The following is a 25,082-nucleotide window of genomic DNA, read 5'->3' as shown; positions in this document are numbered from 1 at the left end:
TCAGTCTGTCTTCTCTTTTCAGGCACAGCCAGAGGAATCGTCATCAACACTGGTGATAATACCGTCATGGGCCGCATCGCCACCCTGGCTTCCAGTCTAGAGGGCGGAAAAACTCCCATTGCCATTGAGATCGAGCATTTTATCCACATCATCACTGGAGTGGCCGTTTTCTTGGGTGTTTCTTTCTTCATCCTTTCTCTCATCCTTGGATATAACTGGCTGGAGGCTGTCATCTTCCTTATTGGTATCATTGTCGCCAACGTGCCAGAAGGTCTTTTGGCTACTGTCACTGTGAGTTTTGGTGTCTAATGGCATTCCTTTTAAATACCTTATATTTATTGATACCTAAAGACTGTGGTTCTTAAAACCTAAATTGTCTGTAGGTGTGTCTGACTCTGACTGCTAAGCGTATGGCCAAGAAGAACTGCCTGGTGAAGAACTTGGAAGCTGTCGAGACTCTGGGGTCCACCTCCACCATCTGTTCTGACAAGACCGGCACCCTGACCCAGAACAGAATGACTGTGGCCCACATGTGGTTTGACAACCAGATCCATGAGGCTGACACCACTGAGAACCAGAGCGGTACCTCTTTTGACAGGAGCTCTGCCACCTGGGCTGCTCTGTCCAGAATCGCCGGACTTTGCAACCGTGCCGTTTTCCTGGCTGACCAGAGCAACGTTCCCATTCTGAAGGTGAGAAATTTTCATCTGTAAAACTGCTCTAGTTTTACAGAGCAGTTTGTAAAACTAGAGCAGTTTTACGATGGATGAACTGCTCTAGTTCATCCATCGTGAACATCAACAAAGACTCCAAATAATTTCCCATCCAAATAATCCATCTGAAAGAACAAATCAGAAACATTTGTTTTCCATGTACCGTAACAAGTTCTCATACCCTTGGTTGTACACAAAGACAATGCTTATTATCCCTCTTTCCTGAGTTTGATAGTATACCCAATGAATACTGGGAATCAGTGACTATGTAGGAAGTCCTGAAGTATTATCGCTTGGCTTGGAACTTTTGGGATTCAACCAGATACAAATGCAGCCAAAAAGCACTACAAATCTTTATGAAACCACTCAAGATAATTAAAGTCTGTTTTAAATATACAGATGTATAATAGTCTTCGTCTAAGTCGTGGTCTCCATAATCATCTATCCAATTTAGTAAATTACATCCACAACCATGTGATTGCCATATTTTTGATGTAATTCAGCAACAGATTACCTAAATACAGTTGTGTACACATCAATTATCATTTACAAAATGTTGTTATAAAGAAGGCATGGAATGTGATGATAAACCTATTTTACTAACCCTGTTTTTTGCTTAAATCCACAGAGACATGTGGCTGGTGATGCCTCAGAAGCTGCCTTGCTAAAGTGTATTGAGCTGTGCTGTGGATCTGTTAACGAAATGAGAGAAAAATACTCCAAAATTGCTGAGATCCCCTTCAATTCCACAAACAAATACCAGGTATACCATCCACACAGTGTGATAAAGCCCTTAAATGTTTAGATCAAAAAAAGCACATCTATAGACAAAACACATACTATAAAGTTGCAGAAAGCCTTGTTTCAAAGTCTTAACTTTAGAATTAAGGCAATCCCAATCTTGATTTCCTTAAACTTGATTTGATCTGGGGGGGATGCTGCACACTAATATAGTGCTAAGCTGTCAGTCTCAGGCTAGTTACCCTTTGCACTTTATTATCTATTTCACTATAAATGAGGGCTTGATTTACAAAAGAAATATCACATTGAATTAAATAACACTTAAACTAGAGATTTGGATGATAAACTATTGAGTATTTACTCAGGCTAGGGCTGTCAGTGTTAATCGCATTAAAATGACGTTAATGCCAAAACCACATTAACGCGGCTTATCGCCGTTAACGGGTTAATGTGGATCACCCTTTGTGTGGGGCTGGACGGCGTCAACGCGTTAGTGTGGGTAGCTCGATTAACGTGTTAGCACCACGTTAATGCAGTTTTTCCGTTAACGTCATTGCAAAGCGATTAATGCTGACAGCCCTAGTATTTACTGAAGTTATAAATCAGAACAAAATGACTGTAATATCCTTTTACACTTCTGCAATCATACTACTTGTTTCAACCAGGGGAGTCGCCCCTGCTGGTGAGAGTACATTGCATGAACTTACTTTTCAGGGCCCTAAGCCATGTCTATATTTTACATATATTTTATTTCAGTCTAATTTTAACAACAGCATTTTTATCAATAAAACTTGCCTTACCTGAATCTATTAAATGTTTTTGATTAATCTAGTAAAAAGTCTTGTCAAACGGTTTAGAGTAAAGCTCTTTTAATTTTGCTTCACGTAAATCACTTAAACCTGCATTTAAATCCAGTCTCCCTGCTGTCCCACAGCTCTCCATCCATAAGAACAGCACACCTGGGGAAACCAAGCATCTGCTGGTGATGAAAGGAGCTCCAGAGAGGATTTTGGACCGCTGTTCCTCCATTTTACTTCAGGGCAAAGAGCAGGCTCTGGATGATGAGATGAAAGACTCTTTCAATAACGCCTATGTTGAGTTGGGAGGTCTTGGAGAGAGAGTACTGGGTACAGCTAGCCTCCTTCGCTATCTGTATATTTCAATTTTAGCTAGCAAAGGGGAATCTTTCAAGTATTTTCTTTGTATCTTATTCAGGTTTCTGCCACTGTCACCTGCCTGATGACCAGTTCCCAGAGGGATTTGCTTTTGATACTGATGAAGTGAACTTCCCCACTGAGAACCTGTGCTTCGTCGGACTCACGGCCATGATTGACCCTCCTCGTGCTGCTGTGCCTGATGCTGTTGGTAAATGCAGGAGTGCTGGAATCAAGGTATGATAACTTTTTGGATGACCAGATGTTTGTTTTTTTGTTTGCACAAAGTACTCCAATTTTTTCTCTTCTTTCTCAGGTCATCATGGTCACAGGTGACCATCCAATTACAGCCAAGGCTATTGCTAAAGGTGTGGGTATCATCTCAGAAGGCAATGAGACTGTTGAAGACATTGCCGCCCGCTTAAATATTCCAGTTTCAGAGGTCAACCCTAGGTTAGTTCTCTTTCAAAGATTTATTGAAGTAGCTTTGACAGTTTCTTGACCACAAGTGAGAACTGTTCAAAATGTTTCTCTCTTTAATGATACAGCTTTAAAGTTTGCTTGAAATTGCAAAAACTGCTAAATTAAATTAACTCTGTCTTTCAGAGGTCCTGACTGCTACACAGCCAAAAAGGCTTTTACCATTAATTTACATCTATTAAATCTTGGCGTGATGCTTAGCTGGTGGCTTTGCTTTTTATTCATCAACAAGTTATAGTGTGTGTGTGTGTGTGTGTGTGTGTGTGTTCACGTTAAAGCACACTAAAATTACTATCCTTCTTAGCGCTTTTGCAGGGTTAGGATTGTTAGGCTCTTTTAAACTCATATAAAACCTCTGTTTACAAAATATGACATAACATTCTGTTGGATTAAATAAATGCTAAAAACAAAAGGTTGGGATTCACTGTCTGCACTGAGGATTGATTATTTTATTAGGTGACAGTGTTATTGAACACTTTTTTGCTGACAGTACCAAAGTTCACATAATTTACTTTTTGAAATGTCCTGATGTAATCTCCTGATGATACCCTACTGTTATACTAATGTGTTTGTAATTTCTTCAGGGATGCTAAGGCCTGTGTTGTCCATGGTGGTGAACTTAAAGACATGACCCCAGAACACCTTGATGATTTGCTGAAGCACCACACTGAAATTGTATTTGCCAGGACCTCCCCTCAACAGAAACTGATCATTGTGGAAGGATGCCAGAGACAGGTGAGCATCGGGGGGGATTCTCACAGACACAGTTTGACAAATGTTTTGTTTGGAACTCGTAAAAACATGTTCTTCCTTGTCCAGGGAGCCATTGTGGCCGTGACAGGTGATGGTGTGAACGACTCTCCAGCTCTGAAGAAAGCTGACATCGGTGTCGCCATGGGCATTGCTGGATCTGATGTCTCCAAACAGGCTGCTGACATGATCCTGCTGGATGATAACTTTGCCTCCATTGTCACTGGAGTGGAAGAAGGTAAGATCTATATCAAGACCTACACCTGCAGAAATCTGGAAATACAAAATACAAAACATCACTGAATCTACTAAATTACTTTTTTCAGGCCGTCTGATCTTTGACAACTTGAAGAAGTCCATCGCCTACACTCTGACCAGTAACATCCCCGAGATCTCACCCTTCCTCCTCTTCATCATCGCCAACATCCCTCTGCCCCTGGGAACCGTCACCATCCTCTGTATTGATCTGGGAACTGACATGGTGAGCTGTTTGGCTCTTCATCCTGTTCTATAGAGAGATTCAACTGAACTCAAATTTGGGTGGAAAGTTCATGTGTATATTTATTCACTTGTGGTTTTGCAGGTCCCTGCCATCTCCCTGGCTTATGAGAAAGCTGAGAGCGACATCATGAAGAGACAGCCCAGAAACCCCAAAACAGACAAGCTAGTGAATGAAAGGCTCATCAGTATATCCTATGGACAGATTGGTAAGGCATCATTTATTTATTCAGCTTTAACTATACTGTATCCATATTTTTGTGGCAGTATTTGAGAATTCTGCACCTTCAATATGACATATAATTTTCCAAAAACCCTCAAAAAGTTAATTCTAACTCTTCTGCCAATTTGTGCATTATTTATATACATCAGTTGCAATTATGAAGGGCGAGCTATTGATAGATGGGAATTAATAATAATAATGGATTGGATTTATATAGCACTTTTCAAGGCACCCAAAGCGCTTTACAATGCCACTATTCATTCACTCTCACATTCACACACTGGTGAAGGCAAGCTACGATTGTAGCCACAGCTGCCCTGGGGCAGACTGACAGAAGCGAGGCTGCCATATCGCGCCATCGGCCCCTCTGGCCAACACCAGTAGGCAGTAGGGTAAAGTGTCTTGCCCAAGGACACAACGACCAGGACAGAGAGCTCAGGGATCGAACCGGATGAACTTCCCAACCCCCTGAGCCACGGTCACCCCCTCGAATGGCCGATGGCTGCAGGCCCCTGCCGGGCATCGACGCTCCCACCCTAGGAGTGGGGATGGGTGCAGCCTAGATGGTCAAGCCCTGGGGGTTGGCACGGACGCCAGAACAGTCTCTACCTCCTTCACTCTGGCGGCAGTGGCAGCCAGGTCCAGATCCGACCTGCCATGCCTTAATCACCTCCACATGCTGCTCAGTCTTGTCCTGCAGCTCTTCCCGCCAGAAGCATGACAACACCGCCTGCTCTTGTTGTGTGGCTGTGAGTTTGATCACTATTCCGGCCAGCGCCTTCCCTGGCTGGCCCGGTCCTGGGTCTGCCATGCCACTCCACTCCTTGGTTTCGGCACCACTGTAAAATAACCACAGCAGACCCAACGACATTCTTACACTTTTCAGCATCTTTATTCAACCACTTTTCACACACACAGTTGCTGTACACTCACAATGGGCTGCATTTCTGCAGCTGTCAACCACACACATCCACAACAACAACAACTACAAGATTAAACAGTCACAGACTTTTAAGCTGGCGAAGCGTGATTGCAGTTGCCACGCAGGTTCATCCATCTCACCTGGAGAGGCATTGCAGACCACGCCCCACTACAAATACATATCTCTTGCTGCAGTTATTTGCAAACCTTCAGCAATCCCACTGAGAGTGACATCAGTCAGCCCAAGTAAGACTGAACTACTGGTTTCAGAAAGGTTGCCTCCTATCAGCTGACCTGTGCAGTCACCTTGTGATCAAAAGTAGTCAGGGACTTTCAAGCACCGTACAGAATGTAAAAAGAAAAATCAATACAATCTGCATTTCCTGAAGTTCCCTGTTGTTTTTCTCCTGTTAGGTATGATGCAGGCCACAGCTGGCTTCTTCACATATTTTGTCATCCTGGCTGAAAACGGTTTCCTCCCCATGGACCTGATAGGACTCAGAGTGCTGTGGGATGACAAATATCTAAATGACCTGGAAGACAGTTATGGACAGGAATGGGTCAGTCACAGTAATGCTACTACATGTACTCTGAACTGGGAGAATTATTCAGCTTTATTGTGTTGTTCACTTGAGTTTCAGTGCTTGAAAAGGCTTTCTAAGCTGATCATTTTGTTTTTTGTGCACTAGACATATGAGCGCAGAAAGATTGTAGAGTTCACCTGCCACACAGCTTTCTTCACAAGCATTGTAATCGTCCAGTGGGCTGATCTAATCATCTGTAAGACCAGGAGGAACTCCATTTTGAAGCAAGGAATGACGTACGTATATGTGGAGACACAAGAGATCTCAGGGCGGGACTTACATCAAAACTAAGAGCACCTTTAAAGTTTAATGACCTCCCATGTTGTGATGCTTGATTTTAGAACATCTAAGAATATTCACCAGTGTTTTGGTGATTCTGACTTTTTTTCCCTGCAGGAACCGCATCCTTATCTTTGGGCTCGTTGAGGAGACTGCACTGGCTGCCTTTCTGTCATACTGCCCGGGCATGGATGTTGCCCTAAGAATGTACCCTATGAAGTGAGTCAAGCGCACAGACAAGCTTGTGCTCTTCTTTTTCATCTAGTAATACCACAAATTCAGGAAAACACCCTTAGAATTCAATAATTATTCATAAAGCACACTTTTGCTCTTCCAGTGTTATTCTTGTGGCCGTCTTCTTTGTCACCTTTATTCATGCAATGACATTCATGAACACAAGACAATCCCCTGGTAAAGTGTTGATCTTGTTGTGTTTAATTCAGTGGTGTCATCTTGCTTTACCTTCTTGTTGAAAATAAGACGGCTATTATCTAGTGTCACTGGTAATTTCCTCTTCAGAGGCAGAGCGAAGCACAAGAGCTGCTATTACTAAGGAGTTTCTTTGCCCAAAAGAGAACAATAGAAAGCATTGAAGACACTTTAGGCTCATTAGCTGAAAAGTTCGCATGCTACTTCCCTAACTTTGGGTGTCTTCTGGTGTTTAAATAATCCAAGTTTCTTATTCTGTGTTGTTGTCCCTATTTCTGATTATTTTACGCTCTTTTATTTTTTTAATTTCTTTGTTTACCTGTGGATATATTCAGATGTAGACAGCTGCACTAGATCTAGGACACTGAAATAAGCACAAAAACATAACAAACAGATCCCAGAGTTTTGTGGGCTGGTTTTCAGGGCTTTGCATTAGTGGTCTTTCAGTAACCTCGTTAGAGTCGCCAGAGAGCAGTCTCAAAGAGATGAACGCATCAGCAGGATATGTCCTCGACCCAGAGTCCTCAGATTTCTCTGCCTCGTTTTGCTTTAACAGCTTCTGAATTCATTCTAATAGCCGGTTCTCTGCAGCCTAATGCTCACTCCAAAAGCTTTTCATGTGCCTTTATTGAACCTGAAAGAAAAAAGACGAGTGTGCTTGTGTTTTGTTTTGCTTTTTTTGCCATGTAACTCATCCTGACTGTCCATCCATACCTTTAGGCCATTGTGGTGGTTCTGTGCCTTCCCTTACTCCCTCGTCATCTTCCTTTATGATGAAGTCAGAAGATATATCCTCAGACGAAACCCAGGAGGTAAGAGCTTCACTAACTCTGTTACATTTTTTCACTATCTGAGGCACCCAGGACCCCCGTTTTGTCTCTGCATTTTAATCTGAATGAAGTAGCGTGCAACTCCTTTTTACCCAAATGAGAAATCAGAAGCACAAGATGTGCTGTTTTGCGTTAAAATCTATTGTACATCCAAATTTGAAGAGAAATGATCAAGTGCTTTGACAAGCCTGCTACTTAAAGGAATAGTTCACTGCAAAATCTAACTTGGGCCTGTAGTGCCCAGATTTGGTGATACAGTATAGGCTGTGGAAATGTCTCCATTCTCTTAAATGTCATGAAACTAAATAACATTCTCCTTGTAGTGCCAGTGGCACCGATGTATCCTTCCTGTAATCAGGGCCTGGTTGCTCAAAAACTCTACAAACCTTGTTTTGCACAGTTTCATGTGGGAACTATTTTCATACTACTGAACCACATCCACTGAAACAAAGGAGCCCATCAGCTGGCTGGCATTAAAGCTCAGCTGTTGGTTGGGTGGAAGGGGGTGGGAACCATTTATGTTTACGTCCTCTCAAGTTGCTGCAGTTAAAAGCCCCTCCGTGATCAGTAGATGTACTCTTTCTCCTGCACAGTCATACAGTTGATAGGAATTGTTCCTGCATTAAACTGCCCACATCAAGGATTTTTAAGGATTTTTATTATGATACTCTGACCAGAACAAAGTTTGTGGAATTAATAACAGGTAATAGTTACATTATATTTAAGCAAGGCACACATCTGTGAAGCTGATGTTTCTAAAAGTGGCCGTTCACCCCAATGCACACGGGTGGATAAATGGGACAACAGTGCATTAAAATATGTGTGTTTCATTTTCCAGATTTTTATTTCATTTAATTTACTCTTTTTAATTTATTATTATTTACTATATGCCAAATCCCATACAATCACCACCTAATACACTATGTTGCTGGCCTTTCCACCAGAAATACTTGGATTTTTTTAGGATGTCCGACTAGTTAACATTTAGACTAACACATGAGACATGTTAGGACAGTTTTACTCAATTACATTTACATGAAACTCCACTCATAGCTTTTGAGCTACAGGGTCATTTCAGTGTCTTGTGATCCTTTTAGTTATCAGGCTGATTATTTATGGCCTCACTGATGATGTCATCTCATCAGCATCTGTGAGACCAAAATGACACAGCCTCTCCCGCCCCTGTAGGATACATCTTCTAATAGCATTGCCACCAAAGCCATGGTGGCATTCGGCCAAAGTTCAGCAACATATATCTTCAAAGCCCCGCCCCCCCTTCCACAAGTCGAGTCTCTTTACTTTTGATTGCTGCCAGCAAACTTAAAGGATTGAGTGCAAGCTTGTTGAAACCATGGCTTTTGTTTTTTCAACGCATCAGTTTGTCAACCCTGGTGCATGTGAGGCGAGATGTGCGATGTTCCTAATTACGTCTCCTTTGGTTTCTAGGTTGGGTGGAGCTAGAGACATACTACTGAGCCAGCGCCATGCATGGGACACAGGAGTGTTTCATATGCTACACCTATGTTTGAGATGTTAGACCACTAACACCACAAGTCATAGTCAGATTATATTGATGTATGTGTGGGGCTTTCAATAAAACATAAATACTGTGCACTGACGCTGCTTGCATAGTGGTTAATTTTGTCCAGGCTTTCCTTGTTGGTAAACGTGGGATTATCTCATCATTTAGGGTCATGTTAGCCTGTTTTCTGTTACTTCTAACAGTCTGACAACAAGTCAAGAGATCACTTTGTCTGCTCAAGGGCACAGAGTATTTCTTGGCCACCATGTTGCCTAATCATTCATTACAAGCCCTTATGTTCATTTCTGAGATTTTCCATGTGTCCCCCACCCGCCCCCACGCCCCCTAGTGTTTTGCAAGCTCCCTCCCACTCCGTTGCTAACCCCCCACCCTGCAATAGTTGAGTGACTACAAACAGCCGTAAGTTTACTACAAACACATCCAACAACCCCCACCAGTCAGCCATCAAGGACAGCCCTTAATCCTCACAGCTAAAGTTTCAGTTGCGTTAACGGCACGTGTCGGTTCCATAAGGGACATTGGGGGTCACGGGTGTCCTTCAGTTCCACTGTGGCTCTTTGAGCGCTAGTGCTGAAAACTTTTGGGCAGTCCATTTGCTTCACAGGGACTGTCATTCAGTTAAGAAGTCAGCAGTCAGTGGTCGCTCTGTTCAAGGGCACGGAGTATTGCAGGCACATTATGTTGCTTAATCATTCATTGAAACCTTGTCAGTTAAAACTTTATGGCTTTACTTTAGACTTTGCTAACCTCAGGAATGCTGAGGTGGGGATTCCAGTGGCAGCTGCAAACCTTTTGGATCCTGTTAAGTGTATCGACCGCACCAATTAAAATACACTTTTCCATTCAACTTTGGCCAAGTTTGCAAGAGATAGCTAAAAATTTTAATCTCAAAACACTTTCAAATTAGATTCTTTTTCAGAGGGGGAGGGGGGGCGTTGTTTTGAGCTTCAGGCTCAGTGGTTTACTCCCTATGCATTCCACATGCTATCGTAGTTTTGAGTAACAGTTTTGTTCTCCCTCTATCTCCCGCGCCCTCGCAAGATAAAAGTCAGTCAGTTTTAGTCAGCTTCTCACTTTTTTTTCTTTTTTTGGTACTTTACTTTCAGTCTTTGTTATTCACGCTTTGGGCAATCAGTCACCTTCAAAGCTGTACTTTGACCTTTGGAGCTGTTGCTTTATCTCTGTCTCTCACTATCTTGCCTTTCACTGTGTGAGGTAAGCACACACAACCTGAGACAATGCCCTCGCACGAATAACACTGCAGATGAAATTAATCAAAAACAGAAGCCAAAAAACGATTTTAGGACAGTTGGAAGGGAGAGGGAAGGAGAAGACCGGCTACAGTGGGAACAAAAATGAGAAGTTGAGTAAGATTTAGCCCACCCTTTCTGAGGCACGCCTCCTCCCAATGCAAGTAAACTTCCCCCAACTAAGCTACCTGTCCAGTTTTAGCTCCCTTCCCCCACCCAGCAAGCCCCTCCTCTTATTCCTCCAGGTATAAAGGTGTATTTCTGCAACCGCCTCTACCTTCTCTGCTCTGGGGAGAGTGGAAGACGACTGAAAAGAGGAAGAGAGTGAGCGTGAGAGAGAGAGGCAGAGGCGGAGTGGGAAGTTTCAGTTTTAAAAAGCAATTGGACTGACCACTCTCTGACTCGTGCTGCAGTCATGGGGCTTGGGGTAAGTGTTGGAACTCTGTCACAAGTTTGCTTAAGGTTGCTTAACTTTGCATGTGAGTGCCAGATTCTCCTGCATTGACTTAGACTACGTCTTTCTTTACAGCTTTAGGAAGTTTATGAACTCCAGAACTCAAAGATCTCACTTGTGTTAATAATAATTTACAGGAGTTTCACAATATGTTTGAACAGGACAGTTGACATAGCTTCCCGCTTCTTAAAATCGGAAGCTCCAGGGCTTTCTTCCCTCAGGCTTTTTCTGTTTTTTTGTCAGAGGCTAACTTTGTTTCCCTTTCCTTCACTGCAGAGAGGGAAAGATGAATACAAACTGGCGGCAACCTCGGAAGATGGGGGCAAGAAAGACAAGAAGGCCAAGGCAAAGAAGGATATGGACGATCTGAAAAAAGAAGTCGACCTTGTGAGTACAGAGTGCTTGAGCAAAGCCAGTCTGTAATTAGTTGCCACTTGAGGCCTCGATTGATGTGATTTAAGCATAAAATGGTGACACTAAAGCCTACAAATGACATCTAAACTAGTTAAAGTCAAGTCATTTTATAAAATTCACTCAGTTCATGTTAACACTCAGTCACTGCCAGCGATACAAACCTCTGCTTTGGCCTCATGGCTGGTCACATGAGACGTAGCTCTGTGCTTACACTGCTGCATGTACAGTCACACATTATTGGGACTGCTTGCATAGTGTAGCTCACAGCTATAATTAAATTGCAAGCCATGTCTATAAAGACTGATCTCAACCAAACACGTCAGTGCTGGGTGGGAGTGCCAGGATGTTTCAAATGCATAAACTTCCACAAACACTCAGCATTTATTTTATTGTTAGGCTTCAAAATTTCAACTCTTCCCACTGGACTCTGATGACGTAGAGACTGGTGGAGTTGTGAAGTTTCACACTTAAAAGTTTAGACAGGTTTTTAAACATCCTGGCGTAGACAGATGAGAGAGAGGGAGGGGGAAAAAAAGCAGAACACTGAGATGTTTTCCACTGGTGTCAGCTTTTTCTCAGTCACAGTCTGCAGCTTGCTTAGGTCATTTCCCAAGGTCAGCAAGGAACTTGGTGTGAGTTCACGACAAAGTCAACTGCAGAGCACCGATGACCAGTTAAAACGGTCGTTTTGGTATTTTAGAAGCCAGGGATGCTTTTATTAAAAGTTTTAAGTGTTTAGGTTTTTATCCGACACATGGAGGCATTCACCTCTCTTCTCACGTCTCCACTGGAGACAACTCAGCGCGACATTTATCTCAGACTCTTAATATTATGCATTTCAATTCCAGGCAAATTTTCCTTCCATTCAGATTAACATAGATTTGTTGGTTATCAGTCAAAAACAGATGAAGCAGGTAAAACTAGTGCGTTTTTAAAACTACCACGTAAAGTCACTGGTTACTCGTTTATTTCTATATATGTACATATTCACGTATATTTAAGATGTATACTCTAGAAAATATTTTAGCCTTGTCCTTGTCCTTGACAAGGTCAGTTGACACATAGGCAAGTTTACCAACATCTCCAAACACCAGTCAAGTATTAGCGAGCGATCTGTGTTGAAATGTCACTTCTGTCATGAGGAACCATCAATTATTTGGCAGAATGGTGTTTTTTAAATGTTGCTGGTCAATGACTTTCACAAGGTCACAAAGAAAACATGTAGATAGATATTGTTAGGTAATATCAGATATCCAACATGGCTCCAAAGTAACTTGTTAAAAACAACATTTTTGACAGAACATGCTATTAGCGGTCTTTGACACTTCTACAGGGATTTTGTCTTGACACAAGCGACAGTCCCTTCTTCCCAATGTCATCCTGCAGGTCACAGAATACTGAGGGTTATTAGGTAATAAAAGCCCCATCTTCCACACACATGAATGATTACTGTCCCGTGTACATCTTAACTACATCTCAAAGTCCTGCTGTCACTGAAGGACATCTCAATGCCATGGCAACCCTATCACCAAAGTGCCATGACCTCCCATGGCCTGCAATTAAAAGCAGGCATTGTCTTTCATGTGTCAGGCCACCATTGAATGTGCATTTCAAAATAAGATTTACTGTCCAAGGGCAGCTTGGATTGATAATCCCCAGATTTGAACTTTAGTTAAATATTAATAACGTATTGGATTAATGTATCAGCTCAGTAGTAAAACTGTAGGTGACTCTCTATGAAACCCATGGATTTGGCAATCTGTTAATGATTATTGCATCATCATACAATTAACCGAGGCATCAAAGTCCAGCTAAAGACAAAGGGAACAGGCCCACAATAACACAACACAGCTAGTGATTTGATAAATTGTGACAAAGTCTAACAGAAAGTCCTAAATATAGATCTTACTGAGTTATAGAGTTTGTTTCTTCAGCTGGCCCAGCAGTTTGTGGATGGCTAAGGTGTAGGTCTTTATAAGCCAGAATATGAAAGCTAGCCTGTAGCATGTAATATAAGCACAGTATCTGTGGCACATTTGGTATGGAAAACTTTGCATTCTTATTGTAATGCAAAAAGGTGGCCATGATGATTGAACCATGCAGTTACCCCCATTTTTTTCCTCATGTGACAGGAAAGCGTGCAGAGAAATGTCATCAAGCACAGTGAAGAAAGAGAAGTGGTTTAATTAACTTTTTTAATTAAAAACTTAACTAGTCAGATCAACCCAGCACACAGTAAGTGAAACTTGATGTGCACTCCTTCTGTTAAATAAAGGTTAACCAAAAAAGAAACTGCAATCTATTAAAGCAGAAAGCTGAGTGACAATCATTTACCTGCAACTACAACTCTGACACGCTTTTCACAGTGCAGGCAGTAAACGACTGGAGCTTTTACACTTTAAACAATCAAAGTGATCCTGTACTTTCGTATCACCAGCACATGCCCATGCCACAGTACACGTGCTATGATTTTTAGTCTGTTGGTAGGCGGTTGCTAGGCAACGTGATGACGTCACAACCCACGTAATACACCATCCAGGTTTTGTGGATGCAAATCAGATGGCATTGTTTTAAAATTAAAGTGATAGCGATGCTGGAGCTGGTTTGCTGTAGGTGCATAAACACCAAAAAAAAGAAAAAAAAAGAAATGGGTCATCTTAGCCCATTGATAGGTGGTTGCTAGGCAACGTCACCTCATGATATGTGACACAGCAGTCCCAGAAGATTATCTGCCGCTATCTTTAAAACCATTAACATATAAATTTGTGGCTATAAAACAACATCCTTGCTTTATTTCTGTAAATAATAATTTTTGTTTTTGTTCGTTTTTGTCTGGAAATGGAAATTAAATTGCTTTAGTGCACTCTTGATCGCATGACTGTGCTGTCTCTCAGTTTCCAATCAATGAAAGGTGGGAGTTAGATATCACTGCAGCTCATCCGAATGACATGAGATAATCTCAATGTAGGCATCGATGAACACATGCGTCTCTGGTGGTTCATTTGCAGAGCTACTTTAGTTTCTGCCACTATCGCATTTGGAATTAACTGAATTATTGCTTGATTAAAACGTTTGGTGGCTTACAAACACTCATGGTTAAACACTACAAGAAATCATTATGAAAATCTTGCACCAAATTCACTTTGATGTCACTTATAATGACGTGAGTTAGCCTCTGAGTCAGATAGAGTTCTTGGGGAGCTTTGCTGAAATGTCAAACAAATGAGCACAAACTTTTGAGAGCAAACATCAGTCTATCAGTTGGGTGACATCGATTTACGGAGTGTTTGCTCGCAGCAAACTGATTGCTTGAGCCAATCCGAACGTCACTGAGCTCACGGCAGCCTTCATGTCTCATTTATGCAATGTCTCTCAGTCTCTTTCCTTCTCTCTCCATAGGATGATCACAAGTTAACCTTGGATGAACTTCACAGAAAATATGGAACTGACCTAACCAGGGTGAGCATTCCAGATGTGTGTATGTGTGTCTTTGTTTTTGTGAGTCTTTCAGCTGATAAAGACAGAGGTAAGGGAAGATTTCACAATCCAAGCTGAGGTCAAACAGCGGACTAAAGACGTGGACAAAGTTTCACTTTTTTCTTGTACTTATCCAGCAGTGTAGTGTTTATCCAAGAGCAAAGAAGTGGAGGCACAGATAGTCATGCAGCAAAGAAATTCATTTCTTGGTTTTTAGCCTAGTTTTACAGGTGTTGGCCTCATTCCTTCCTTCCTCCCAATGAAAAGCAGGTGAAAAGGGACTTTTCAAAACACTGGATAGAAATAAAAAGTGTCCCTGTTATTTAAAAGTACTGTAATGGTCTTGGCTATAAGTATGATTTGCAAGCAGGTCAAAGACTACTTTGTTAGAAAGTAGTCATGCTGTTGCATTGTTACAATGATGCTACATGTTCCCACAAACAAGAGAAGACACGAGAAATTTCTAGGAAGAGGAAAGAGAGTAGCCCTTTAAGGTATCAGTGCACGCCACACTGTACAAAGAAAGCAAAGCTAGCTCCTACACAATAGTTGTTCTTCATGTTTTCCTCATCAAGCTAAGGTTACATACACACAGAATCCAATTGCACTAGCCAATACAATTCCACCACGGCCAAATGCCTGAGTGACGCTGGTTATCTCCTGAAATCTGATCTGTCTGAGTTTGCCCTAAAACAAAGGCTTCATTCACACCAGAACACCAGACTTATTGATCCTGCCAACAAGGAGAGAAAAAAAGCTCCTTGTTAATCTTGGTATTTGTTTAAAGAGACTTTCAGTCACACATGAAGTAATAGAAATACAACTTGATCATCTGATATATTTCTCTGTCTTGGTTTTATTACTACTGGTATGTTGAGTTTTCATTTACTGCAAGTCACACATAAAACAGAGGAAGCTCTCATTTTAAGATTAGGGAGATAATTTTTTTCACGCGTTTGGGTTTTCTTTTGTTTTGCGTCAACCAGACCTTAATCCACCATGTCTTTGTGGAATAGAGTGAACCTGTTTACCAAATAAAACCGTTCTTGTTCTTGTCCTTTATTATGGTTCTCACCCAGTAAATGAAGATTTAGACAGATTTAGAGAACAGATGAATATTTTTTTATATTATAGTTTGCACAGCTTCTTCTTATCTTTGTTTTTCTTTTTAGGGTCTTTCCTCCTCCAGAGCAAAAGAGATCCTGGCCCGAGATGGCCCCAACGCCCTCACACCTCCCCCCACGACACCTGAATGGGTCAAGTTCTGCAAACAGGTAAGAGTCAAACATCCTCCCCTTGCAAACCATAAACCTGTTTTTGAATATTCAAATAGTAGAAATGCAAATTAAGTCTGTGTCACTGTAAACCAGTACAACCAGCAAAGCCTGATTGTTATTTCCTCTTGTTTCCAGCTGTTTGGTGGTTTCTCCATGCTGCTGTGGATTGGTGCCATCCTCTGCTTCTTGGCTTATGGTATCCAGGCTGCCTCAGAAGATGAACCTACAAATGATAACGTAATGATAGTTTCTTTATATAGATTGTGACATATTAATTAAAGAATTAATAGTTACAAAGGTTATGTCTCTCTTCTCTCTTCATGTAGTTGTACCTAGGTATTGTGCTTTCTGCTGTCGTCATCATCACCGGTTGCTTCTCCTACTACCAAGAGGCCAAGAGCTCCAAGATCATGGAGTCCTTCAAGAACTTGGTCCCACAGGTGAGACACAAAAAGAAAAGCTAATGTAACAGCCCATTTATACACACTGTTTTTGTCTTAAATTGCTTTGTAGCCTCCCAGTGGTAACACCCAACAGTACTAGTTGCACAACTCTAAGGAGTAGTTTTTCGTCATCGGTATTACAACAATGATGATACATTTTACCATCACTCATCTGAATCATCTGGGAATTAAAAACAAGAAATATTCATCATGTCTTTTTGACATGTTTTATAATGTAGTTATTGTTTTATAATGTTTAACTAAAGTCTTTGGCAACAAGCAACAGTACTAGTTGCACAACTCTAAGGAGTAGTTTTTCGTCATCGGTATTACAACAATGATGATACATTTTACCATCACTCATCTGAATCATCTGGGAATTAAAAACAAGAAATATTCATCATGTCTTTTTGACATGTTTTATAATGTAGTTATTGTTTTATAATGTTTAACTTAAGTCTTTGGTTTTATAGCAAGCCCTGGTTATCCGTGATGGAGAGAAGAAGAACATCAATGCTGAGGAGGTGGTGCTTGGAGATTTAGTGGAGGTGAAAGGAGGAGACAGGATCCCTGCTGATCTGAGAATTATCTCTGCTCATGGCTGCAAGGTCTGTATCAACTACTTGTGTTAATCCCAACAAATACTTTTGTAGAGCGTGGGTTTGATAGCTAATATATATTTTTAGACTGTTCAATTTACTTCTTTACACTCAAGCTGCCCTGTGATAATGTTTCTGATTCATGTGTTATGGTTTTTGAGTAACTGAGCGGAATGTTAGTCCACGAAAGCATTAAAGGCAAGCTCACATCATGATCTCAGCATCAGATGATTGCTTATCAGAAACCTTTCTATGTTTCCTAACGAGGAATCTTATCTAGACTGTGTTTGAGTTTCTTTACCCAACATACATTTGTTGCTCACCTGCAAGCTGTTTGGCAACCCACCTCCATCTCAGCTTCTCAATATATCCTTTTTCTGGCTTGATCAGCGTGATGTCTTTTGTCACTGATTCCTGCTTCTGTGCTTTCATTCCTCAGGTGGACAACTCCTCCCTGACTGGTGAATCAGAGCCCCAGACTCGTTCTCCAGACTTCTCCAATGAAAACCCACTGGAAACCAGGAATATTTCTTTCTTCTCCACCAACTGTATTGAAGGTACAGCATGGAGAATTAGTGGTTGACATAGAAATGTATATAGAGATCATGAATCATCACCAAGCTTCCATGGACTCAGTCTGTCTTCTCTTTTCAGGCACAGCCAGAGGAATCGTCATCAACACTGGTGATAATACCGTCATGGGCCGCATCGCCACCCTGGCTTCCAGTCTAGAGGGCGGAAAAACTCCCATTGCCATTGAGATCGAGCATTTTATCCACATCATCACTGGAGTGGCCGTTTTCTTGGGTGTTTCTTTCTTCATCCTTTCTCTCATCCTTGGATATAACTGGCTGGAGGCTGTCATCTTCCTTATTGGTATCATTGTCGCCAACGTGCCAGAAGGTCTTTTGGCTACTGTCACTGTGAGTTTTGGTGTCTAATGGCATTCCTTTTAAATACCTTATATTTATTGATACCTAAAGACTGTGGTTCTTAAAACCTAAATTGTCTGTAGGTGTGTCTGACTCTGACTGCTAAGCGTATGGCCAAGAAGAACTGCCTGGTGAAGAACTTGGAAGCTGTCGAGACTCTGGGGTCCACCTCCACCATCTGTTCTGACAAGACCGGCACCCTGACCCAGAACAGAATGACTGTGGCCCACATGTGGTTTGACAACCAGATCCATGAGGCTGACACCACTGAGAACCAGAGTGGTACCTCTTTTGACAGGAGCTCTGCCACCTGGGCTAATCTGTCCAGAATCGCTGGACTCTGCAACCGTGCCGTTTTCCTGGCTGACCAGAGCAACGTTCCCATTCTGAAGGTGAGAAATCTTCATCTGTAAAACTACTCAGCTTCCTAAGCACTACCTGTTGTACTCTAGTTCATCCATCGTGACCATCACGAAAGACTCCAAATAATTCCCCACTGTAAGAACCTTTGTTTCAGTGGAGCAAATCCTCACAGCTCTGGTTGTAAACAAGCACAGAGCTTATTACCTCGTGGTGTATTGACCTAATTCCTTTAAATATTTTAAGGAATTTGATAGTATACCCAGTGAACATGGGATGCAGTGGCTATGTGTGAGGTGCTGCAGTGTTATGACTTGGCTTGGAACTTTTGGGATACAAGCAAATACAAATGCAGCCAATCAGCGCTAGAAGTCTTTAGAAAAGCACTCAAGATAATTAAAGGCTGTTTTAAATATACAGCTGGTTCTTTAGCGATGGCTGGCCAGAAAAAAACATAAGTTAATATATATAATGAATCCTGGCAAGTGTGCTACTAATGCTCATTATGGACGGAATCAAATGTAGGCAATGCATAGTCGGTGAATTATATTAGAGTTTATATAAGCTTATATAAGAGTGTAAGAGTAAATCAACATTTGATACAAGTGATATTGTACTGTGGAATTAAATTAAAACTGAATCCTAGTCCTCAAAATCATCTACCCAGTTTAGGGAGTGGTATTCATTAAGACCCAGGTGCTGTATATTTTATGTAATTCAACAACAAATTATCTATATATATAGTTCTGTATTTATCAGTCTACATTTGCAACATATTGTAATAGAGAAGGCATGGGATGTGATTGTTGATCCAATTTTAATGACAGTTTTTTTCTAAAATCCACAGAGAGATGTCGCTGGTGATGCCTCAGAAGCTGCCTTGCTGAAGTGTATTGAGTTGTGCTGTGGATCTGTCAGTGAAATGAGAGAAAAATACCCCAAAATTGCTGAGATCCCTTTCAATTCCACAAACAAATACCAGGTAAACCATTCAGATAGTGTGACAAAAGCTCAAAAATAAAAGAAAACTGATCCACAGATTGTTTAGCCACTCAAGTGTTGTTTTAAAGCATTGATTTGAGCTTTAGGCTGTTTCCATCTTATTTCTTTTTTAACCTGAACAAGAAGGCTTGTGGCTCTGACTGTGAAACAAACAGCACAACAACCAAATACAAAGGCAACTTGACAATCACAGCCTGGCAATCCCCTAAACCCTACCCTGCTTTATCATATATTTTAGTTTAAATTACGCTGTGGTTTGCCAGTTGAGCATCTGCAAATTTAAAAGAGTTAGACAATAAACTAATCAGTAAAGTATTTACTCAGGTTTAATATCATACCGTCATCAATACAAACTGCTTTATCCAAACAGACCTTCTGGACATTAGAAGGCATACAGGTTTTAGGCCATTCTGGAATGCCCTTTTTAATTAAATCTTTGATTATCTTGGTCTGTTATGTATAGTCTCGGTGTACAACATATTTAGTAGTAAATGCTGATTTGTGCCCCCTAGTGGTTGGATTAATCATAAGCTGTTTTTGGCTAAAGTTCTTATCAAAGCTGTCTAGAGTAAACCAGTTTTTTTTCATTACATAAACCACTGATAGTATAGATAAAACCTGAATTTAAATCCAGCCTTTCTGTTGTCCCAAAGCTCTCCATCCATAAAAACACCACTCCCGGGGAAACCAAGCATCTGTTGGTGATGAAAGGAGCTCCAGAGAGGATTTTGGACCGCTGTTCCTCCATTGTGCTTCAGGGCAAAGAGCAGGCTCTGGATGATGAGATGAAAGATGCTTTCCAGAATGCCTATGTTGAGTTGGGAGGTCTTGGAGAGAGAGTTTTGGGTACAGAGCATTCCTTCTATAGCTACATCCTTTATTAGGTAGTGAAAAAAAAGGCAAAGTTCTGCAAAGTCCTGACTAGCATTTTCTTTGTGTCTTATTCAGGTTTCTGCCACTGTCACCTGCCTGATGACCAGTTCCCAGAGGGATTTGCTTTTGATACTGATGAAGTGAACTTCCCCACTGAGAACCTGTGCTTCGTCGGACTCATGGCCATGATTGACCCTCCTCGTGCTGCTGTGCCTGATGCTGTTGGTAAATGCAGGAGTGCTGGAATCAAGGTATGATAACTTTTTGGATGACCAGATATTTGTTTTTTTTTTGTTTGTACAAAGTACTCCAATTTTTTCTCATCTCTTCTCTCTCAGGTCATCATGGTCACAGGTGACCATCCAATTACAGCCAAGGCTATTGCTAAAGGTGTGGGTATCATCTCCGAAGGCAATGAGACTGTTGAAGACATTGCTGCCCGCCTGAATGTTCCAGTTTCAGAGGTCAACCCTAGGTTAGTTCTCTTTCAAAGATTCATTGTGCTAGTATTTCTCAAGCGTAAGGAGCAGCTGGTATAAATTGTTCTGTGTCCATTAGCTGGTGAATGGGCTGGTTCTTAAATAGTGCTTTTGTACTCTACCTTAGCACTTAAAGCACTTTCTTACTACAAGCTTCATTACCTCTTCAACACACAGTCACACAAGCACCCTTTTCTATGCCAAAAGTGTTTTTAACCTTACCTCTACTCCATTTTAACCTTTCAATTTTAACTTTTAACCTTACATTTACGCTGGATTTATGGCAACTCGGGGTTCAGTAACTGGCCCAAAGATACTTGGATGCAAATGGAGGACTCCCAATTAGTAGACAACGTGCTCTACCTCCTCAGCCACAACCCTCTTAGAACAAAGCAGTTGCTGTAGGGTAGGTGTGGCTGAGGAGCTAGAACTCATTGTCTATAATTGGGAGTCCTAGTTCTTCCTAAGGGTGATGCTGTCTTTGTTTTGGTCAAATTGACTTTATTTTTTGTTTGTTTTTTCTTTCTAATCTCCTGATGATACCCTACTGTTGTACTAATGTTGTTGTAATTTCTTCAGGGATGCTAAGGCCTGTGTTGTCCATGGTGGGGAGCTTAAAGACATGACCTCAGAGGAGCTTGATGATTTGCTGAAGCACCACACTGAAATTGTATTTGCCAGGACCTCCCCTCAACAGAAACTGATCATTGTGGAAGGATGCCAGAGACAGGTGAGCATCGGGGGGGATTCTCACAGACACAGTTTGACAAATGTTTTGTTTGGAACTTGTAAAAACATGTTCTTCCTTGTCCAGGGAGCCATTGTGGCCGTGACAGGTGATGGTGTGAACGACTCTCCAGCTCTGAAGAAAGCTGACATCGGTGTTGCCATGGGCATTGCTGGATCTGATGTCTCCAAGCAGGCTGCTGACATGATCCTGCTGGATGATAACTTTGCCTCCATTGTCACTGGAGTGGAAGAAGGTAAGATCTATATCAAGACCTACACCTGCAGAAATCTGGAAATACAAAATACGAAACATCACTGAATCTACTAAATTACTTTTTTCAGGCCGTCTGATCTTTGACAACTTGAAGAAGTCCATCGCCTACACTCTGACCAGTAACATCCCCGAGATCTCACCCTTCCTCCTCTTCATCATCGCCAACATCCCTCTGCCCCTGGGAACCGTCACCATCCTCTGTATTGATCTGGGAACTGACATGGTGAGCTGTTTGGCTCTTCATCCTGTTCTATAGAGAGATTCAACTGAACTCAAATTTGGGTGGAAAGTTCATGTGTATATTTATTCACTTGTGGTTTTGCAGGTCCCTGCCATCTCCCTGGCTTATGAGAAAGCTGAGAGCGACATCATGAAGAGACAGCCCAGAAACCCCAAAACAGACAAGCTAGTGAATGAAAGGCTCATCAGTATAGCCTACGGACAAATTGGTAAGACATTATTTATATATAAATCTCAATTTTTATAATCGATACATGACTTGTGACCAATGTTCCCTCTAAGCTGCGCGCGTGCGCAATTGCGCTGTCTGTGCACAGAAAATCTGCGTTGTGCACAGAAAAAAAATCTACCTGAATTGAAATTAAAATTAATACTTTAACAATTCTGTTTTGCAGTGTTAGTCAGTAAGAGACTGGCTGTTCCCGTATGGGATTAGAACGATGCCACCTTATCCCATAGTCCAGCCAATAATGCGATTCACATTCGTATATACGCAGCTAATCAGCGTCGCTGACAGGCTATGACAGCGTCCTTATGTGCCGACACCGGTGTTTTAGCTAGCAAAGCGGCGTGGCTGATGTGGAGTGAAGCCACGTTAATCACAACGTGTACGACCATTGGAGATGTGAGCAGGACAGACGGAGCAATTGACGGAAAAAGTGTGGACTTTATACCAGTTTTTAAATTGTGTTGTTGTGGGCCACGTAAAACCAGAGTTATGATAAAAATATATGCAATGTTTGGTTGCCTTCCTGAATACCATTGTTATTTATATTTACTGCGGGAAGAAACGGTAAAACCAGCGTTTTATACGGAACACGCTCGAAAGCACTCTCCGCCTGTGAGCAAAAACAAAATTAAAAAAAACCCCACCTTTTCCTATTGGTGGAAAAAAGTACCATGTCGACCAATCAAAAAATGATATGGCAACATGGCATTTAGTTGCTTAGGAAGGGGGAAGTTTTAGGACTGACAGTGGTGTTTTGAGATGTGAGAGATTTGCGATAGTTTTCAATAGTTTTGTTGTGTGTGTCAGAACAATGAGGCATCTGCTGAATGTTACAGGTGTTACAGGAGTGATACATCTCCTGCTGTCAGGCCTGCAGGTATCAGGCTGTTGTTCTCCATTATCTCATAGTGGACAGAAATTTTTTTTTTGGAGTGGCACAAATAATTTGTGTGGCATCAAATTTGATGCAGAACACCTGATTGTTCTGTATATAGTTTGAAACGTTTATTTTAAAAAAACACCTTGGCTGCATTTTTAGGTAAACAGCTGCAAAAAACGTTTGCAAAACTCAGTTACTTTTTTGAAGAAGTAACTACATAATTAATTGCCCAGCATTGGTCATTATATACAGTACTGTATTTCCCAGACCACAGACTCATACTCATAATACAAGTCAGAGCTTTATAAAAAATTAAAAAAAAAGAAAAGAAAGAAAGAAAGTTGTGTTTTCAAACTTGGAGTTCAAGTTATTTTTACTTCCAATAGTGCTAACATACTACACAGGTCATGAACAAGTTTTTTTTTAAATTTTCATTGTAAGTGGGCTAAAGCAGTTAATTAAAAGTAGTCTAACATAAATGTAAATGCTGTAATTTTATTATTTTGGTGTTTAATATATTTATTATTTTTCACAATGAAATACAAAAACATAAAGCATCAAATAAAAGTAAAAGAGGGGAGAAAAATTAAAATAAAACCCCACCCTGACAAACAACACCCCTCAAGTAATCAAAAGTTTAAAAGGAAAAACTTTCAATCAGTGCGAAATAACACCAGCCAAGGTATACAGAATAAGAAGGAAGAAAAAATAAGCAAACAAATATAATTAAAAATAAATAAATAAAGGTCACTCCTGAACCTGTGTTGATGGTTGGTCAAAAAATATCAAAAAGGGTTTCCAGACTTTATTAAATTTCTTTACAGATCCTCTCAAAACGAACCTAATTTTCTCTAATTTAAGATGAAATAATACATCCTTAACCCAATAGGAAACCATGGGCAGTGCTGCGTCCTTCCACTTCAAAAGTATTAGACATCTTGGGGGGGTTTATTTGGGAACCCTGGGATAGAGCCTGAAAGAAAGTGTCGTATTTGTAGATACCTAAAAAAAATGAGAGGGGGGTAAGTTGTATTTATTAGTCAGCTGTTCAAATGAGGCAAACGTGCCGTCAATTAATAGTTCTTTTAAAGATCTCAGCCCTCACCTCTGCCAGCCCTGAAATGTGGCATCAGACATTGAAGGGGAAAAAACATAGTTGGAAGCTACTGGGCTGCCTAAGCACATCTTCAGAAGATTAAAATGTTTTCTAAACTGAAAGCAAATTTGGATAGTATTATTAACTACAGGATTCTCAATTGTCAGGCTTTTGGGTAACGGGATAGATGCACCTACAACAGACAATAGCAAAAAAGAACCAGAAGAGAGCTTCTCCATTTCTACCCATACGGGTCCGCTGCAATCGTGCTGTAGTGCTGATAGCTCAGTTCCGTATCGCGAAATGCCTTGAATAGCATGATTACTTCTTATAGCTATTGCCAATGGCTCAATAGCTAATACGAAAAGGAGGGGGCTAAGGGGGCAGCCCTGACAGGTTCCACGATGTAAGCGGAACGGTTTAGAATAACGGTTATTAGTGAGTACCATAGCTGAAGGACAGGCATAGAGTAATTTCACCCAGGATAAAAAGGAACTTCCAAACCCAAATCTTTGCAAGGCCTCGAATAGATATTCCCATTCTACTCTATCGAAAGCCTTCTCCGCATCCATGGAGGCATTTAGAAGCAGCTTGACTGGGGGTGTACATTATATTAAGTAGTCGACGAATACTAAAAAAGGAGTGACTGTTTTTAATAAAACCAGTCTGAGCTGAAGAGATTATGTTGGGTAAAACTTTTTCCAATCGGTTGGCCAAAATCTTTGCTAGTATTTTATAGTCTGAATTCAGGAGTGAAATCGGCCTGTAGGATCCACATTCCAAAGGGTTTTTATCTTTTTTGGGAAGTAATGTTATACAAGCTTGATTTAGGCTATCAGGCAAAACACCTTTGGCAAGAGAGTCAGTATATAATGTAGCTAACCAGAGGTGTGGACTCGAGTCACATGACTTGGACTCGAGTCAGACTC

The 25,082-nt window shown here is 41.2% G+C and overlaps 2 protein-coding genes across 2 annotated transcripts in view; both read left to right on the top strand.

Moving 5' to 3' along the window:
- Positions 1-9,221, top strand: part of LOC102215134 (sodium/potassium-transporting ATPase subunit alpha-1-like) — a 61,072-nt gene extending 51,851 nt beyond the window's left edge. The window contains exons 9-23 of the mRNA XM_005749454.1: positions 23-291; positions 384-692; positions 1,342-1,476; positions 2,389-2,581; positions 2,670-2,845; positions 2,925-3,061; positions 3,673-3,823; positions 3,908-4,076; positions 4,165-4,319; positions 4,422-4,545; positions 5,895-6,040; positions 6,170-6,300; positions 6,461-6,562; positions 7,493-7,584; positions 9,049-9,221. Of these exons, the coding sequence (XP_005749511.1) occupies positions 23-291; positions 384-692; positions 1,342-1,476; positions 2,389-2,581; positions 2,670-2,845; positions 2,925-3,061; positions 3,673-3,823; positions 3,908-4,076; positions 4,165-4,319; positions 4,422-4,545; positions 5,895-6,040; positions 6,170-6,300; positions 6,461-6,562; positions 7,493-7,584; positions 9,049-9,077 (2,318 nt within the window). The 3' untranslated portion in view covers positions 9,078-9,221. The remainder of the gene's footprint in view (positions 1-22; positions 292-383; positions 693-1,341; positions 1,477-2,388; positions 2,582-2,669; positions 2,846-2,924; positions 3,062-3,672; positions 3,824-3,907; positions 4,077-4,164; positions 4,320-4,421; positions 4,546-5,894; positions 6,041-6,169; positions 6,301-6,460; positions 6,563-7,492; positions 7,585-9,048) is intronic.
- Positions 9,222-10,569: 1,348 nt separating this feature from the next.
- LOC102214569 (sodium/potassium-transporting ATPase subunit alpha-1) overlaps positions 10,570-25,082 on the top strand; it is a 23,138-nt gene continuing 8,625 nt past the window's right edge. The window contains exons 1-18 of the mRNA XM_005749450.2: positions 10,570-10,822; positions 11,126-11,236; positions 14,663-14,722; positions 15,913-16,014; positions 16,153-16,254; positions 16,344-16,457; positions 16,934-17,068; positions 17,499-17,616; positions 17,714-17,982; positions 18,075-18,383; positions 19,199-19,333; positions 20,007-20,199; positions 20,302-20,477; positions 20,565-20,701; positions 21,285-21,435; positions 21,520-21,688; positions 21,777-21,931; positions 22,034-22,157. Of these exons, the coding sequence (XP_005749507.1) occupies positions 10,811-10,822; positions 11,126-11,236; positions 14,663-14,722; positions 15,913-16,014; positions 16,153-16,254; positions 16,344-16,457; positions 16,934-17,068; positions 17,499-17,616; positions 17,714-17,982; positions 18,075-18,383; positions 19,199-19,333; positions 20,007-20,199; positions 20,302-20,477; positions 20,565-20,701; positions 21,285-21,435; positions 21,520-21,688; positions 21,777-21,931; positions 22,034-22,157 (2,572 nt within the window). The 5' untranslated portion in view covers positions 10,570-10,810. The remainder of the gene's footprint in view (positions 10,823-11,125; positions 11,237-14,662; positions 14,723-15,912; positions 16,015-16,152; positions 16,255-16,343; positions 16,458-16,933; positions 17,069-17,498; positions 17,617-17,713; positions 17,983-18,074; positions 18,384-19,198; positions 19,334-20,006; positions 20,200-20,301; positions 20,478-20,564; positions 20,702-21,284; positions 21,436-21,519; positions 21,689-21,776; positions 21,932-22,033; positions 22,158-25,082) is intronic.

The sequence above is a fragment of the Pundamilia nyererei genome, unplaced genomic scaffold, assembly GCF_000239375.1.
Source record: "Pundamilia nyererei isolate P.nyererei 1_Seehausen unplaced genomic scaffold, PunNye1.0 scaffold00245, whole genome shotgun sequence".
NCBI classification, from domain to species: Eukaryota; Metazoa; Chordata; class Actinopteri; order Cichliformes; family Cichlidae; genus Pundamilia; species Pundamilia nyererei.
This window is presented reverse-complemented; position numbering and strand designations above follow the sequence as displayed.